Source organism: Dunckerocampus dactyliophorus, chromosome 1, assembly GCF_027744805.1.
Source record: "Dunckerocampus dactyliophorus isolate RoL2022-P2 chromosome 1, RoL_Ddac_1.1, whole genome shotgun sequence".
NCBI lineage: Eukaryota > Metazoa > Chordata > Actinopteri > Syngnathiformes > Syngnathidae > Dunckerocampus > Dunckerocampus dactyliophorus.
Window position 1 is genome coordinate 42118726 of NC_072819.1, and position 19304 is coordinate 42138029.

At 40.6% G+C, this 19304-nt stretch overlaps 1 protein-coding gene across 1 annotated transcript; it reads right to left on the reverse strand.

Annotated features, from left to right (window-relative positions):
• Positions 1–1330: 1330 nt before the first annotated feature.
• On the reverse strand, positions 1331–16177 carry zgc:113278 (Translocating chain-associated membrane protein 1-like 1-like). The gene is made up of 11 exons (XM_054775348.1): positions 15806–16177; positions 13272–13332; positions 13053–13171; positions 9505–9621; positions 9351–9409; positions 9181–9265; positions 8628–8698; positions 6322–6426; positions 6096–6239; positions 5667–5827; positions 1331–2993 (listed from the first exon to the last, which is right to left on the reverse strand). The coding sequence occupies exons 1-11, from the start codon at positions 15923–15925 to the stop codon at positions 2920–2922; spliced, it is 1116 nt and encodes a 371-aa protein (XP_054631323.1). The 5' UTR covers positions 15926–16177; the 3' UTR covers positions 1331–2919.
• Between the last annotated feature and the right edge of the window lie 3127 nt (positions 16178–19304).

Consider the following 19304-nt stretch of genomic DNA (forward strand, 5'->3'; position numbering starts at 1 on the left):
AGAGCGTTTCAACAATACAAGTGGATGCAAAAGTCTTGTGTAATGAAGAAAATGTTTTACTCAAAATAAAAAAAAATGTGACAAGAAAAGGTGATTAGAACACACAATAATTTGAATAAATATATACTGCATTTATATATATATATATATATATATATCATCAGAACATTTTAGAGACAACATATTCAAAAAGAAAAATACATGATCAGGTAACACGCAGCAAATGAAGTCCTGTGCAGAATTAATAACAATTGGATGAAATTTTTGGATAACAATTTCATGGTCAAAGGCATTAGCAACTGTTACCACATTGCTCGTATAGTTAATATAACGCAGTTAAAATGGCAAATTTCATTCAAACTCAACCTCCAATTTTTAATTCTCACACACAATGTCAAAGATGTGAAGGTGTGGGAAAAAAGTGCCTTTTTAAAAAATTGCACAAATGACTTCATAATTCAGAGCCAGATTGAACACACGAGCAAGCCTTGAAAGTTTTTGTCATTCATTTAGAATTCAGGACAGGTCAAAAAGAAAGGGTAGGATAAAATGTGGAAGCTACAGCATAGAGGCAACTGAGATTTGCTTTAAATAAGGCCATTAAAAGTGAAACAAACATTTGACACAAACAAAACTATATATCCATACTAGTTCAGCAAGCTTCATTCTTCGATCACAAACAATTCAGACCAGTTTGGATGCAGAACAACACTGCTGTCGAGAGCCCCAACCCCATAAAAATAGCTTTAAATCTGACACTTATTACAGTGTAGGATGCCTTTTAAATCTGAGACAGTTTAGTAAGAGGCTGGTAAATGTCCTCAGCTCTTCCTTCCATCCCGTGTCACTGCCACTGGGCCGTCCAAGTCTAAGGTGAACTAAAAGGAGTAGGATTTCTTTTCTTTCTTTTTTTTTTTTTTTATTTCCTCCCTGTTCGACATTTAAACTCCAAACGGTCAATGAGAGGACAGAGGAAGGTGTCTTAACAGGAGCACTCCATATCTCAAGAACACTGGAAAAGTGATGCTCTCAACATTTAGCAACCAATAACTTACAACACACGGCTATCTGCAACATAGCATTTTACACATAACTATCGGACTGGCCAGGTTTAAAAGCGGGCAGCGGTCAAGACGCATGTAGAGTGGAGTGGAGTGATTTAATGGGCAGATTGTCACATGCTCTGCACACAGACTTTCTTTTATACTGGACAAGCAGTAAACATTGCTGTCACCACAATTCAAGTTGATTGACACATATACAGTACACAATAACCAGAACAACACACACACAAAAACACCTCCCACTGCAACATGGGATGTAAGTGGAGAAACAACTCATGCCCTGATATCCCAGGATATAAAAAAAAAAAAAAAGTCAAATGGAAGAAGCACACAAGCAAAAACAAGTGAGACAACTCACTGACATTTTAAGGACACTTGAAGAAGGATTGTATTGTTTGGATTAACTCAACACAGTTGCTATGTACCGCTGTGTTTGCTGGTTATACTAACTATCTGTAGTCTATGACAAAAATAAATAACCCTCTTGCAGCAGTTGTAAAAAGGCCACTGAATGCTTGTGTGTGTGTGTGTGTGTGTGTGTGAGAGAGAGAGAGTAGCAAACTCAACAGCACAAGTAGGAGTTAGCCATAGTGTGTTCAAACCACCATGCATTGACGTTACCATAGAAAAACACTGAGTTGCAGCCCCAAACACAGTTTCTTGCTCAAGTGTCTGCTCATGCTGATAGTTAGATTTAACTGTATACACACAGTGAAGCCTCAAAAGGTGACAGCACCGCTCCCGGACAGGACGGGCCCGTGTGAGCAGGGTGAAGCTGTTCACCGGGCTAGGGGGAATTAAATAAAACTAGGAAAATGCGCCTCAATCCGATTGTTGGATTTCAAAGGCACAAATGATCATTGGTTAACAATTTCAACACCAACTACCTCCAGTGAATAGCAGTGATTTACACAGACTGACTGACGGGGATGTTTTCTGACAAGAACACCATTTTTAGTGCTGTGCAAGAGAGGCTTTTGGAATGTGAGCCACCAGCCTGTTTAACTAATTAATGCCCAAACTAAAAACACAAACCATCCAAAAAAAAAACCCAACAACCTTGTACAGTATATCTGTACTTTAACACTTGACGTTAACTTGTTGATTAAGAAACTGAAATGTCGTGTAATTCGATGTCATAACAGCAAAAAAGTAGTTGTACACATATTTTGCAAAATTTGTTCTGTTTAAAGCATGAAAACAAACTCCGTCCTGCAATCCTCCACACAGAAGACTAGCAACCTCGCAGTGAGAGTCTTCCTAAAAGGAATCTCAACACCAAAAAGACAGCTACGTGAGGTTTCTCAAGGCTAAAATATGCTACCGCATCACGGCGCCGGCGTACGCAACGCTGGCTGCTCCCCTTCCAAACCCTCTGGCGGAGCATGACGCGCATCTTCAAAATATCTCGCGCCAATGTTGGCTCGATTGGTCGGCTTTTTTGGTACATCATTTCCGTTTTTTCCCTCCCGTGAAAGCACCAAAAAGTTTGCCAAAACAACAAAAAAAATGGTGCGAATTGAGGAGCGTCTCAGTGAATAAATACGCAACATGCAAATATGAGCAGTGAAATCAATAGGACATAAATATGGACGGTTTCAGAGTTCCAGCTCCAACAACGATCTGGATGTCGCTTCAGTCAACTTTGTTCACTACTGCTGCTGTGGTCGCTCACGCTCAAGAAAACACTGCCTCTAGCGTTTTGGTAGAGAACTGCAAATCACACGCTCACCCCGGCCGAAGAGCTATACAGGATCAAGACGCCGCCAGAAGGGCCGGCGTAGTGACTGTGCTGTAGAATAGTTCAGCCTTCAGTGCGATTTTGTTTCGAGAACAGTAAAAACATGCTCCGTTTTTAGGAGTTTTTAGCTTTTCTTGCTCGTGGTGATGTCTTTTCGTCAGGCTTCACAATCCCATTGGCAGCTCCTCCTGAACACAAACAACAGAATCAGAGTAATATAATAAAAGAAAGAATACCATCAGATACAACTAAATTAGCTGGGCTGAATGACAAAACGAGCAGCCTCAAACATCCTGACCTAGATATGCTCAAATGGACCAAAAAGTCTCGGAACTCACCTTTTGATTAATTAACAGATCCCTTTGTCGCACTCCAAATGACGTGTGACTTTTCAGGACATTTTTGACAACTTGGGAACAGATTGTGAGCCACAACTACTTAGCCTCAGTGACTTTAATTTCACGAAACTCTTGAGTTTGGATGAAAATTCAACCATACTGTTACTTTCATATTTGATTTCCGTCGGTGTAATAGCTCCGTTTCAATACCTCTGCCCATATTGCGTATCATGGAAAAATAATCATTGTATTGACCTGGAATAGAAGACCACCCCCTTTTTTTCTTTTTCAAAGACAAAAATACTGAAATACTTCATTTTTGGTTTTAAAATTCTGTTTTTAACATCAGAAAAATAAAAAGATATTTAAAAAAAAAGGATATGATGTTTTTTTTTGGTGGTGTTCTGACGAGCCGAGCACCTCTGCTTGTGCATCCCGTAGTGCAACCTGACAGCTCCCACAGCTGTAATATTCACCTGGCTACGCAGCTACTAACTCAGTAGATAACGCTATAAAGCACATTAACAGAGTTTTTTTTCAGTTTTGACATTACCATTTCAAAAGGTTGTAGCTTGAAAATGGTTCCAGATAAAGGCATACTGTAAATTAGAAAAATCATCAGTATGACCCAAAGTTTGTGATGGGAGTAAATAGGAAAAAGTATTAATCTAATGTGCGTATTATGATGTCACCAGGCTCAGAATTTCTCAGATCCCTGTCTCCACGATACCGGTTCAACAGGCTCATCAATATGTCTGATCCACTTGTGATACTCTTCCTCATCTCTCAAGCAAACCCAGCCATCATCCTCGTCATTTTCAACACCACTACTGCCTCAACGGCTATTATTACATAGATAGACATACTGTAAAGTATCTATCTATCTATCTATCTATCTATTATGCCTGTGAATATTCTCAGTCATCCAGGTCATTGTATTCTCAGGTCATATCTATTTGTTAGCAATGTATTTTTTGCCAAGGAGCGTCCCGCGGATTGTACCGCGTATGCTGCTATTTACGCGTTTTTTTGGTTTTTTTTTTTAAACATTCCCCACGTCCCCTCCTGCCACCCCCGGTTTTGCAAATCTCAAGTATGCTGCGTGTGGACTGTGATGACGAAAAAAAATGCCCACAAATGTTGCTTAGACTGAAGTTATAGATGTTGGCCATCTCATGGTGTAAAGCAGGGGTAGGGAACCTATGGCTCGGGAGCCAGACGTGGCTCTTTTGATGACTGCATTTGGCTCCCAAACATGTCTTAACATGATCAAATTTATTTACATTTTTTTTTTTGGCTGGCATTTTAGAGTAAAACATTACAGAAATCACAGTGTAAAAAAATAATGTTCAAAATATAAAACTTTCTTATGCGTTTTAATCCATCCATCCAATTTCTACTGCAATGCGGGTGGCCAGAGCCAATGCCAGCTGTCCTTCCGATATTTTCTGGGTCAGACACCAAAACCTTATTATTACTGGATAAAGCGGTAGCCTACCTGGGTTATTGAGATGTCAAGAAGTAATCTTCCCTCCTTTAATTAAATAGTCAGCTAGCTAATTCTGCACAGCCTTTCGACAAAGAAGATGGTGAAAAGAAAGAAAGATACGGAGTACATTACAAAACCATGCAGCACCAGAAGCCACCAGAAGGAGTATTTTATTTATTACTGATTAGCTTCAGTATGATAATGTTAATAAAAAGAATAAATTCAGAGACTTATTCTAAAATTGTTGGTCTAGCTTAAAATGCACGCATTTAGTTGTTTTCAATGTTAAAAAAAACATAATATGGCTCTCACGGAAATACATTTTTAAAAAATGTGCCTTTCATGGCTCTCTTAGCCAAAAAGGTTCCCGACCCCTGGTGTAAAGTATTAACTACATGAGGCACCATATTTGCAGAAATGGTTTGTTAAATTCGGCAATGTTGCTCGTCGCAATTTTGCGACATACACAAGGGTTAAGATGAATATATTCCTAATAAGTCGTAAATGTAGTACTTCAATAGGTTGTAGTGTAAAACATGCATATTAAATGACAAAACACACTGATATAGCTTTATTTAGTGTGAAGATTCTACTCATGTAAAAGATTCCTTCAAAAGGAATGCACAATTAGAACATTTAAAACAAGTTTTTTTCATTACATGCATGCGCAGTCGTGCTAGGCAGCACAACTCCATGATGGTGCACGGATTGACAGGACACCGAAGTTTGACGCCTCTGTTTCATTGAGCAACATAATCTCAATTATTATAATCTCACTGCCGACTTGCCCAAAATTTTAGACACTTATCCAAGCTTTGTCTCTGTGTCGTGTCTGCTAGTGGCCCTCCAGACCCCAAATATAAGACGACCTGCCTTTTTCAGACTTTCTTTCTATGAAAAAAACCTCAACCTACATTCATGTCTATATTCATGTGGAAATGCTTGAAAATCACTGTAAGTTTGAACAAATTTTGTTGAATATGCCGTTTTACAGTTACTACCATGGTTCTGTTTGAGGCTGCCCAACCACTCACCCCTTGTAAGTTCCCTTTTGTGAGGTTTGCTCTTTGGGCTGGCTGTCTTCTTCTTAGAGGCCAGGTTCTGACTGTGTTCTCTCCACTTCTTTAATTGGAAGTTGATGAACTTCCACATCATCCAAGCCTGAGTCAGGCAGATGGCGGCCAAACACGTCATCCTAAGGCGTACAACAGACACAGTCAAAGTCATGTGTTCATACTTCATGTTTATACAATGATTTCTATTGCTATATTTAAAAATACAAAAGTGTGATTGTTGACTCAAGTATCCCAAATGGACATTGTCTGGATTTTTTCATGCATTCTAAAATGCGAGTGTATGAAAGCACAATTAGAGCTATCATTTGAAATCCAGATGTCAAGTATAAACATGCAGCCGATAACAGACACAATACTATATAGCACATTATTGTCATTGGGACTTGCCTTATAGTGAGTACATTAAAGTTGCCTTCCACCAGCGAAAAGCCTTGGTTTTCTGTCCGGGGCAACCCAAAGCCAAATGTCAGGACTGAGAGGGTGAGAGTGAGCAGGCGAGCAATGACAAAAAGCAAAGCCCACAGAGTGAAACTGTAAAAGACAACAAATTCAGGAAAGATATTACATTTTTTCTTTATAAAATGACATGACTTATTGGTTTTATGGATGATACCCCTTCTGCTTGTTCTCGTCACTGAAGTAGAAGAGGCGTGAGGCGTGAAACAGGAGCTCCACCAAGTAGTGAGGGACCAGCAACATTAGGCCGAGTCGGTGGAGGCTAAACAAAGGAACACAAAGAGTAAGGAACAGCATACAATTGGTCTTGTGGAAGTCACAAAACGGTAAATTATTAATAAGATGATGACTTGTGGCCAAAAACAGAATTATAATCTAAAAACATACACTGCTGGCCAAAATCAGGTCACACACTAATATTTTGTTGGACCCCCTTTAGCTTTTTTTTACGGCACTCATTGGCTTTGGCATTGTTTTAATTCATCGTTCTTTAATTTAAAAATGTAAATCTTCTGATTTCAGCCTCTGAAATTTCATTTTATTTCAAAATTTCCTTCCTCATCCATGAAAGCAGACGCATTATTTCCATGTTTAATGCAAAACAAGATATTCACACACATCAGACTGACCTTTGCCTTTGGAATCAGTGATTGACATTGTTGCCTCTTTTCCAAACCACTAACTGTTTGTGTTCATTGATTCATATTGACATTCATATTCATTTGGTCCGTATAGGGCCTAACTGATTACACGATTAATCAAAGCAACAAGCTTCAGATTAATCGACCAGGAAATTATCGTTAGTTGCAGCCCTGGCAATGTGACATGTGTTTCTGTCCAGAGTTACATTCATTTTTCTCCAAGAGGTTGTATTGATGACAGGACATTCGGACAGCTGTGCAAAGTTTCCCCACTGTCCTTCCACATTTTAACAATGCGTAGGACAGTTCTTAAAACTCATTTTAGTAGTTTTGGCAATCTCCTTTCTCATGCTTGGTGCATGCCAATTATTTGACCCTTCTGAAACAGATTAACATCTTTTCTGTGACCACAGAATGTGTATTTCGACATGGTTGTTTGACAAATGAGAAGCTACTCACTGCATCAGTTACAGTTAAAATGACGTGTTGCTATTTCCCTAGTTTAATCCAAGCAGGGACCTTTTTTTTGCCAGGCGGTGTAGATATACAGTATAAGTAAAGTATATTATCACATATGCCTTTCATTTGATATAACTCCTGCCCCATTGTTTTCTCCACGTAATCTAGAGGTTGTCCATCACACTTCTGGTTTTCGTATGGGGGCCAAACATGTCAATGTGGACACCATTCAGTTACCACCGGCTGCGCAGATGTCAGTATTTTATAATACTAATAAATGCAAACCAGATGTCATAAAAAAAAATGCTGAATGTGATGGAGTGAATCCATGCACTCCGTCACACTAATGTACTGGAGCACTCACGTTGGCAGTAACAGTGAAACCTGGAAAGGCGAGATTGGGAGGAATGGCCCCCTGATCTGAATCCAAGCAGCGCCTTGTTACTGGACTTCTGTGCTCGTCACAGATTACACATAACGAACACCATGTTCGAGCATAAGTGTGTCCACATGTCCCAGAACCCTTTGGTGGACATCAGCGGTGAGGGATGCCATCAAACTGAGGAGTCCGATCGAACCTTTTTGGCCCTTGGGACTCCGGAGGCAGCCTTCGGGTACCGGTAGGTCAAGCAGTTTGCAGCTCTGGCGGTCGCCGAGGCAAAAACTTGGACATGGGAGGAGTTCGGGGAGGCCATAAATGGCTTCGGACAGCTTTGAAGAGATTCTGGACCACCATCCGCCATTTTAGCAGGGGAGGCAATATTGTGGCGAAATTTTTTTACGTTAACTGAGGTTCCACTGTACAGACATTTTAAAGTCTTCAGTTGCTTATTGCGGACAAGCATTTTTTACTGTCATATAAACTGGGTTTTAGCATTTCCCATTTTCGAGCCCAACAATATTTCAATGTTGGTTTTAGTATACATTTTGCAGTTGCTTAATTGAACTGATTTGAAACCACTCCAAATTTGAGCATGTTCACACTCCGCTCCACTCGGCGAGAGCCACAGATTCAGCAGCCACCATTCTCTGCTGTTGTTTCGGAACTTTTTCCCCTTCATGATGGACTATCTTGGGAACTCTGTGATAACCTTTCCCGAAATCCACATATGAACGATTCCAACATGCAAGACCAGTGCATGTTTGCCTCATTTTCGCTCTGATTTCACTTGACGTCTCGCTACGACTACGCTTGCTCCCCAGGTGCTTTGAGTCCTTGACAACTGCAACCAAATGTGACGTTACATGCAACCCAGCAAGAGTCTGTGACGATCATAATGAGGCAAGTGTGAGCAAACAAAAGCTACACAAAGAGCTAGTCAGTTTTTGTCTAAATCCAATAATGAGTTAAACTTATACTCACTTTAAGACATAGGCACCAGTGATGTGAACAACATAAAGGCAAATATAGTAAAGTTGGCGAGGGACGTCCTCCTGGAGACATAACACAAATGAAACAAGAGTCTGTGAGTTTCTGTCTGCAGTTTTCATGTTCTCTCTGATATTTGTGTGGGTTCTCCAGCTTCTCCCAAGGTGCAAAAAGATGTACTATTACTGTAAGTGTGAATGTGAATAGTTGTCTGTCCCCGTCCCCTTCAAGTGTGATTTAAACATTGACCGTCCTCTGCTCCAACCGTGTGTGGACAAAGTTTTTTTTTTTTTTTTTTAAGTGTATAGAAACACTTTGCCCTTAAAAAACACCTTACTAAATTAAAAGACGGCATTAACCGCTTTGTATAAAAGACAAAAGAAAACCCCCTGAGGAGGCAAGCACATGTAGAAGTGAGAGGAGCCAACTTTTACATGAAAGCAGCAGTTCAAGTAGCCTGAAACTCAACTTTTTCTAACTTTACCTTTAACACAAGGACTTTGTCAGTACGCTAATAGGCAGATTGCTTTGAAATAGAATGACTTACCCTGCGCACTTTTTGAAAGTACAGCTCAGGAAGTGCGTGAAGCCAATAGGCAATTTGGCAAATATAGAAAAACTTGGCCTGAAAACTAAACAAACAAAACAGATGTTGAACCAAAGACACAGTGCATGATATTTCTGTACAACGTCTGAAAAAAATAAACGTTTACGTACACCATGTGAGTGTGTGGGTAACCCTCCCATAGGAAAGTGGGATTTTTTGCAAAGTCCTCCTGTCCAGGAAAAGAAAGAAAGAAAGAAAAAGAGAAGATTTTAATAGGTGAAAGACTGAAAAGACATGTTTTAATGTCCCTTGTAACATTCATACCGCTGTCAGGATGCTGCAACCCCAGATGAAGGAGAACAGGTAGAATGCTGCCAGTTGACCTGATTCATTGAATTTGCTGTGTTTGGTTTTTGACAGATGCAGCCTCCTGTTAATTTTCTAAAAAGAAAGAAATCATATTATAATAGCACTGCATATGGACATTTTCATTTTACACATTTTTCACGAACATTTGTAAACATAAAATGTATTATGTTTGATGTTTTGCGTCATAGGGAGTACGTAAAGATGATGTACATACAATTGTGCATATTTTTTCTTATTTTATACTTCACAAAAATGTGATGCACGGAGACTTTTGACATAAAAGCATCAGTAAGAAATAATAGAATTTATACGCTCTTGGGGTACCCACATACGAGTTGAAATGTACTTTTAAGCCACTGTGGTGAATATTAATCAATGGAGGAAAACATTTGTTGACAGAGTGAAATGGAAGTGAAGTCAAATAAACATTGTACGCAAAAGGTGTGTGTTTATAAATCATTTTGTATGAGCACTGCACCACAACCCTGAACAGTAATGTTCACACCATCCTTCATGTTAGTGTAACCCGCCTGGTCCAGCCAGCCCGAACCAGAGTCCGCACAATGAGAATCGAGAGCGCTAAACATCGAGCTAAAAGCCTGAGCGCTCAATGTGATGTCCAGCGCAACAAACGTACTTGCACACAACCACACTGGATGTCATCCGTAACATTAGCACAACATATCGTGTCCTGGCTGGTCTAAAATTATTCTACACCATGAAAGTGGGTGTTCTACAGTCACCATGACAGGGTCTCGTATCTCCTATTACAAGTTAGTGTATAAACCAAACTGGCATTTTTAAGGACAAATTGATATGTACTGTTACTCACTGTCGGACTCACACGGTTTGTTTCTGTTCGAACACTTCAATGTCTGTATGCATCCTCACATTACCCCTTAGTGTTTTACCACTGAGACATGGTTTTTCAATTTGGTGAACACCCACAAGAATCAGTCAGTTCAAAGTGCAAGACTGATACTGTATTAGTATGGTAAGGTGTATTTGTTTCAGATATGCTTAATAAGTTACATTAAGGAACATCACATGGTTACATTTGCACAACTTAACATGTCCTAAAAGAAGTAGGAAGAAACGGTGCTTATTTAATCCTACTCCTTCTCCATATTACTAGCAATTGATTCACGGCATATCTTTTACATGTTAACACTTATAATACAGTATTTTGTTTGTTTAAATGTTGCCATTTAAAGTTTGTTCACTTCCTGTGTGAAAAGAAAGGAAGGACTTCAAAAAATTAAATATAACCACTAGTAAATACGAGTTAAAAATGGCGCTACACTCGTCCCTCGCCACGTTGAGGTTCAAATTTGCCGGCTTCACTCTATCATGGTTTTTCAAAATAAATTAATTCATAAATTGTCACTGTTTCGTGGTTGACTATGGCCTATTAGTCAAAATTGTGCATATTTTAGCACATTTTGGCCTAAATTAAGAATTTTCAAGCATACAATTGGCTAAATGAAAGAAAATACAAATAAGGCTTACAGAAGACACATTCAAAGATGCCGTGAATGATAGGTGCTATTCTGGTCACTTGGTGACAGTAATGTTACATTGACGAGACACTAACCACAGCGGGAAGGATGCTGCCCAGGAAAAAATAAGAAATACCGGTAATAAAAACATGCATCATGTTTCTAGACTTAATACAAGGGACTAAACTTCATTTTATGTTACAATGAAGTTGCTTTCAAAACATGCAATATATCAAATGACACCTAAATCCATTACTTTGAACATTTTCTAAATGGTTTGAATGAAGACATTAACTTGTGAATGTATGAGCCCCTGTAAATCCTGCATGGAAGTATGAGGTGAAGTTTCACTTTAGTCTAGATAACGGTGGACATATGTATTAACCGTTGCGTCTCTGCTTATCTCACAAGGATGCAACATATACGACGTTAAAGCGCTGCAATACGCTTTCTAAAACTTGCGTGAAAACTAGAATGCTCTCCTTGACGGTCCCTGACAGTGTGGCACTAACGTGTGGTGTATATTGTTTTACAACGTCACAGTTTACCATGGTGTAACAAAAAACGCAGTTCCCTTTCGTGCTCGTCTCCTCCTACAGCCAACTGAGTGAAAGAGAGCGACGCAGCGAGAGCGCTGCTGTCTGTGTGTGAGGGGGAGGGGCCAGGTACTCAGCCAGGGAGCAGACAGCAGAGGAAGACACAGGCAGGGAGCGACACAATCCGCGCAGCAAAAAAAGTTAATATATCGGTTACATATTCACCGATATCGATTAATCGGTGAAACGTCATAAAAAAGATCTATCGGTCGGGCTCTCGTGGAGACTTAAATAAAGATAAGTAAAGCAAAGACATTGAGAATACACCTGTACAATTTTTTTACTCTATCGCGCAATTCAAGAGTAATTTTTGGATATAGATTACGTAATAATTTGGTTATTGGCCACATTAAGTGAATAAAATGCATTGCTTAATATTGGTGAATTTGGCATAGTCTATGTTATTATTATCGATTGTTGACAGGGTTCCCACACTTTTTCCAGCTGCCACAGAGACAAGTTATCACGTCATATACATTCAATACATTCCTCTGTCCTCCTCATTCTTTGAAAGTGTTCTTTTCTACAGCTGTAACTTGCTTTTACTCAAATTATTTCTATGTGCATTACTATTACATTTTCATGTGCAGTCTATTAATAAAATATAGCTATGAAAAATAATTATGACAAATGTATCATAGAATAATATCAACACAATCACAGATTACAGGTTGGTACTTCATTAGAATGAAAAATGGAGTTACAATGTTCAACTGGGCCATTCCTAACTCAACTTTCTCATCTCTTTTACCTTCTCTGCTGCGCTTCCTCTAAAAATATTTGTGTATTTTCAATACATCACTGAAAAACTGTTTCCTTTGTTTCATCTCAGTTTACTGAACAACTCAGCTGACTTAACACACCTGACATCTTAACTTCGCCTGCTAAAATAGCCAAGAAAACAACAATATGTCCCATACATTTGTCATTTAGAATGATTTCACATTATTTTCTGCATATAAAAGTATAATTATTCTCTATCAAGTGTAGTTTTTTATTACTTATGTGTGTCTGGAACTGTAGATTTACATAATCTCCTATGTTTTTGTACATTTTGGTTTTCATTGAACCTTTTGGAACAAACTAATTACGAAAACCAATATACCACTGTATGTATATGTAAATATATATATATATATTTTTTTTACTTTAAAGTTCAATTTTTATGTATCATCGCTCTACATCCTGAACAATACTGTATATGAAAAGACATATGCTATAGATTTGTCCCTTATAGTTTGAAAAGGACTGCAGGAATAATTACAGTTTCAAAGCCCAAGTGGTGGCAAAAGTTACCTAATTATCTATAACGTCGTTCTAAAAGTTCTTTTAAAAATGCAGCATGTAAGTCAGACCATAACAAAGGGGCCCATTACACGCACTATGACTTCTAAGCATGGATACTCACGTCAAGAATATATTCTTGTATCAGGGCATGAAGGATGATGGCAATCAGAAGGTAAAAAAACACGGTGGCCACATCTTTTGGGCCATAATGGTAAAGGTTCACTTGGTCTTTCTTGTCATCTGGAAAAAAAGATGTTTCAAACAAACAAACAAACAAAAAAGACTTAAAGAAGCAAACAAAACAAAGCAATGATCAGTAGAGATTGAGACTTCCACTCACCAAGAACTTGTGTGACGTTGTACTGGACTGTGATGAACATGATGGCAAACTTTGCTGTGACCTGCAGTGAAAGGAAAATAGGTGGATGGACTAGTTCAAAGTTTGGATTGTATCCACTTGTGACAAAACAAAAACAATAGCAAGTGAATGGCATCACTCCACAGATAGTTTAAAAGGTGCAAATAATCAAAGTAGAAAGTTAGGCTGCAAAAAGGGGCGACCAACTCCATATTTTCACTTCATCAATACATACACTGTACTCATATAGTGACTTGTACTGTACATTCTCATAGTGTTATGAACTCTACACTCAAAACTCTTGGAATTGAAACCAAGCAGATGAAACTGATTAAAAGATGTGTGGAATTAAGGTACAGTACATTTAAAAGACAAGCAACACTCAATGAGAATAAACACTTAGGAAACATCCCATCTATCCATTTTCTATGTCACTTATCCTCATCAGGGTCGCGGGGGTAGGCTGGAGCCTATCCCAGCTGACTTTAGGCGAGAGGCGGGGTACAACCTGGACTCGTCGCCAGCCAATCGCAGGGCACATATAGACAAACAACAATTGACACTCACATTCATACCTATGGACAAATTAGAGTTGCCAATTTTGGATATTCTATACATAGTTTTCCCTAATATATATTTGTCAATGATGTGTCTGGAGTGAAACTGAGCAGCTGACTGTTTCAATTTCCTGTGTTACAATAAACCTATGTATCCCTGGGTGCAGTCATCTAGCATAAAGATGTGACAAACAGAACCTTTATGTATGAACAATGCATTTTTGGAAAAACACCATCTGGCCACCCAAAATTCCATTCTATTTTCTTCCGCTTATCCAGGTCTGGGTCGCGCGGGCAGCAGTCGCAGTAGGGAAGTCCAGACTTCCCGGTCTTCGGCCACCTCTTTCAGTTCCACTGGGAAGACACCAAGGCGTTACCAAGCCAGCTGTTGAGACATAATCCCTCCTAGGTCTGCCCCGGGACTTTCTCCTGGCTGGGCATACCTGGAACACCTCACCAGGGAGGCGTCTGGGAGGCATCCAGACTAGATGCCTGAGCCACGGCAACTGGCTCCTCTCAATGTGAAGAAACAGCGGCTCCACTCTGAGCCACTCCCGGATGACCGAGCTCCTCACCTCTTAGGGTGAGTCCAGCCACCTTAAAGAGGAAACTCCTTTCAGCCACTTGTATACAGTATCTCGTTCTTTCGGTCACGACTCTAAAGCTAATGACCATAAGTGAGGGTGGGAACATAGATTTACCAGTAAATTGAGAGCTTTGCCTTCCCGCTCACCTCTCTCTTCACCATGACGGTCCGGTACAGCAACCGCATTAGTGCAGATGCTGTGCCAATCCACCTGTCGAGTTCACGCTCCAATTTGGAGGTGCCGAGTCTCATCCCAGAAGCTTCACACTCTGCTGCAAACCTCCCCAGTAAACGCTGACGGCCACAGCCTGATGAGGCCATCAGGACCACATCGTCTGCGAATAGCAGAGACGAGATCCTAAGGCCCCCAAACTGGACTCCCTCGACACCTTGGCTGCGCCTAGAAATTCTGGCAATGTGAACCAGGCTCCTGCTCCAGCTGTACCAAGACCAATTGGCACGTAGTGGCACATGCCACCAATCCCATACTCCAGGAGCACACCCCACAGGACACCGCGAGGGACATGGTCGAATGCCTTTTCCAAGTCTGCAAAGCACATGTAGACCGATTGGGCAAACTCCCATGTACCCTCTCGTACCCTTGCAAGGATGTAGAGCTGGTCCAGTGTTCCGCGATCGGGACGAAAACCATATTGCACCTCCTGTAGCCGAGGTTCGACATACCCTTCTCTCCAGCACTCTGGAAATAGACTTTCCCTGGGTAGCCTGACCAGTGTGATCCCACTATAGCTGGAACACACCCTGCAGTCACCCTTCTTGAACAGTGGGACCACCACCCTGTTCTGCCAATCCTGAGGTACTGTTCCCGACTTTTACACAATATTGAACAGACATCTCAGCCAAGACAGTCCCTCAACATCCGTGCAGTAACACATCAGTAGGGAAGAACTAACCTGTCTCATCCAGGCCACCCAAAATACCAAATTACAATACTGATTTCAACATCTATTGTAAAATACAGAACATACTATGTTTATTGTGGCTCTAGGTAGTTTAGATTATTGAGCTTTTAAACTTAAATCTAGCCAGCTAAATGTCATGCGTGTGCCTTAGTGCAGTGTACGTCCATTTAAATATACAGTATAGTGTGATATTACCACCAGGGCCCTCAGTATTGTATGGTATCCATATGATACTGTACTATGGCGCTATGGTGTCATGCGGCCATTCGGTGTGGCCATGTTCGAGAATAGGTAAAAAAGAAATGTTGATAAGATGTGAGTAGTTTGGCGGAAGATGTATGAGGTTCGGCAGTGGGGTGTATGGGGAGGAAGGAGGACGACTCAGCTAATGGAACACAGCAGCAGCTAGGCGGCAAATAAACACAATACAGCATCGTATCCGCACAGTACCTCGAACATCAGGCCCAGGAGGATGATCATGGCCAGGCACGAAACCATGTCGGCGTGGTTTTGGATCACAAATTCATGGCTGAGCGCGGGTGGGCTCTTGTTCTTCTTGCGGAAGCCCATGGCGCACAGGCGAGACTCTGCCTCGTCTTACTCCTCTTGGGCTGCCGTGAACCGCACCGCCGCCGGCCTGCACCGCACAGCCGATGGATGTTTGCTCTTTTGTGCAGTCGTCGGTGTCCCGCTGCTCATGTGTTCAAAAACATTGCGAGCCAAACAAAACCGCAGCTCAACAACACCCACTTTTTTTTAACCCACAGCCGGCTGGTAAAGACTGTTGAAGGGCCCTCCCACTTCCAATGCCCATTCATGAACCGCCCTGTGCCATTGACGTACAAGGAGAACCCAGAGAATCTGCCGCTCCGAACCCGCCTCACGTAAGCAATTCAAATACATTACATTTTGTCTCGTTTTATTATTTTGTGTTGTGCAAGGTTTAAAGAATGCACAACCTGAGTATTTTAAATTTGCTTACATAGAGAACAGCAGTGAAATGTGACCAAATATAAGAGTTGAATGAAAAATTATAAACGGAGAGTATAAGAGATATTTTTATTTCTTCTTCTTGTTTCCTCTTGCTGTTCGGTTAAGAGACATATAAGAAAAAATAAACTGAAAATCAATGTACCGTAATGATAAAACTATAAACAATCAATGTTGTTATTCAAGTGGTTCTACCAGAGGGGGGTGCTGTGGTTCCACCATTGGTTGAAATTTACCACAAGAAAGTAAGCTATAGGTGTGTGATACTGAAAAAATGTGGTATCGATGCCATACCAAGTAAATACAGGCACTAATAATCAAATCAAATCAAATCAAATCAAAGTTTATTTGTATAGCATCTTACAACATCCCAATGGTGCCCAAGGTGCTTCACAAGAGTAAAAAAACAGGTTATAGCAAATAAGAACAGGGTAAGATTGAATAAGGACAGTTAAAAGCTCAACCAAGTATGCTGGAGCAAGGCCATTAATGGCCTTGAACACAAATACAAGGACTTTAAAATTTATTCTAGACTGTACCGGGAGCCAATGGAGAGAACGGAGAACTGGAGTGATATGGGCGTATTTTGGAGCATTAATGGGAAGGCGAGCAGTTGTGTTTTGTACCAACTGGAGCGGAGGAGGGACTGATTTACTCCAGTGAGAGGGCATTACAATAATCAAGCCTCGAGCTGATGAAAGCATGAATTGCTTTTTCAAGATCCGTACTTGATAAAAAGGGCTTCACCTTTGCCAGGAGCCTGAGGTGGAAGAAACTTGCTCTTATCACAGAACTAATTTGCTTATCAAATTTTAGACTGTTGTCAAAAATCACACCAAGGTTTTTAACCGCAGGAGCAAAAAGAGGGGTGGGAGTGTTAAAATTGGGTTCACTGTGCGGTGAATCGGGGGTACAAACAGTTTTTCCTTCATTTAAATGAAGGAAATTATGAGAGAGCCATTGTTTGATGTCATGACGGCAGCTATGGAGGGGATTTAGTGCGTTCTTGTCACTGAGCATTACTGGTAGGTACAGCTGTACGTCATCGGCATAAAAATGAAAATGGATGTTGTGTCTGGAGATGATTGGTCCTAATGGTAGCATGTATAGTGAAAATAAGGTAGGCCCAAGGATGGAACCCTGGGGCACACCAGAAGAGACGCGAGTGGTTGTAGAGGAGAAGTCATTGATCGTTACTGAAAAAGTCCTTTTGTTGAGATATGAGATGAACCATTTAAGCACAGAGCCACGTAAGCCAACACAGTGTTCTACACGGGAGATGAGGACTGAGTGGTCCACAGTATCAAAAGCAGCTGTAGGGTCTAAAAGCACCAGCACAACAGAGTTTTTGCGTCAAGGGCTGTAAGGATGTCATTGTGTACTTTCAATCATGCGGATTCTGTGCTGCGACGCGTTCTAAAGCCAGATTGAAATTTGTTAGCAATATTATGGATAGACAGATAGGACTGGAGTTCTGAGAAGACAAGTTTCTCCATGACCTTGGACAGGAAGGGCAAATGTGAAATTGGACGGAAGTTGGACAGAGTTGATGGGTCTAGGTTAGTTTTTTTAAGAAGTGGTCTAATTACAGCTTGCTTAAGGGCAGTGGGGACAATACCCAGCCTGAAGCAGCTGTTTGTAAAAAGAACAAGGCTGGGACCAATGGTATCTATAACCTCCTTCATCATCCTTGCAGGGATAACGTCTAGAGGGCAGTTGGTGGGGTTTAACTGTTGGACTGATTTTTTAAGAAGAGAAGTGGAGATTGGCTCAAAGTTGTCAAAAGTGTGTTTTACAGGGGAGTCAGCCAGACTAGCAGTTGAGAACTTTGGGATGGATTTTCTGACTGTTGTGACCTTGTCCATAAAAAAGTGTTGAAATGTATTGCATGTGTGTTCAGAAACATCATTAAAAACAGCATTGACGGGGTTAATAACAGAATTAATGGTGTTAAATAACACTCTGGGGCGATGGCTATTGCTAGAAATGATGTGGCAAGACTGTCCCTTAAGATGCCCAGTGATACATGAAGTCCATCCCTCTTCCATTTGTGCTCAGCCTGCCTACACTGCCGTCTCAGGGCGCGAGTGGTTTCATTCAACCGCGGGTCAGGTGTGAGTCTGGTCGCTTTGTCCTTAAATGGTGCCACAGAGTCCAGGATCTGGGAGTGGAAACAGGAGAGGAAGTTGTCCGGACACATTATAGGGCTTAGGTCTGTGCCTGAGAATGCAACAGCAAAGTCATTGGCTGTTGTGGAGGTGAAAACCCGGCGGCGGGAGGTGGCAGCAGGTTTAGGTGCAGCTGGAGGTGCTTGGGCCTGGAAGCAGATGAAGGAGTGATCGGAAATACGAACATTTATATTAGTAACTGACACAGATAGTCCGTGGGAGATGACAAGGTCCAGTGTGTGCCCAAGCTGATGAGTGGGACAAACAATAAACTGGGTGAGATCCATAGATTCCAGCAGAGAATTAAAGCATCGAGCCAGCTGATCCGAGGGGGATCGGACATGGATGTTAAAATAAATACAGTAATTGGAAATATATATATTTTTATATATACTTTTTACTTGAACTTTTTCAAGATCATTGGATGATTTCATGATTTTGCCCTTGTATGATCAAAATAAAAGACGGGACAAAAGTTTAGGCAAACAAAAACATAATTTGAATCAACATATACTACTCACACAAAGTTAGGGATATTCGACTTACTGTGTAATTTCAGGATGAACCTATAATTTATTATAACCTTTACATGTGAGCTTAATTTAATTCAAAATGTTCACCTGTAAAGATTATAGTGCATTTTAGGTTCATCTTGTAATTCCACCCAGAAGCCAAATATCTTTTTGTGAGTAGTGTATTTGTGAACAAATTAAACAATACAGAAATACAATACTATAATGCAATGTAACAATAGCAAAAAAATAATGCATTTACTCCCTAAATCCCTTTTA

Coding starts and splice junctions, on each gene's coding strand:
- zgc:113278 (XM_054775348.1), bottom strand. CDS start 15,925: ATGGGCTTCCGCAAGAAGAACAAGAGCCCACCCGCGCTCAGCCATGAA. Junction 9,266..9,350: donor TACCCACACACTCACATGGT/GTACGTAAACGT, acceptor TTGTTTGTTTAG/TTTTCAGGCCAAGTTTTTCT. Junction 6,427..8,627: donor ACTGGTGCCTATGTCTTAAA/GTGAGTATAAGT, acceptor TCCTTTGTTTAG/CCTCCACCGACTCGGCCTAA.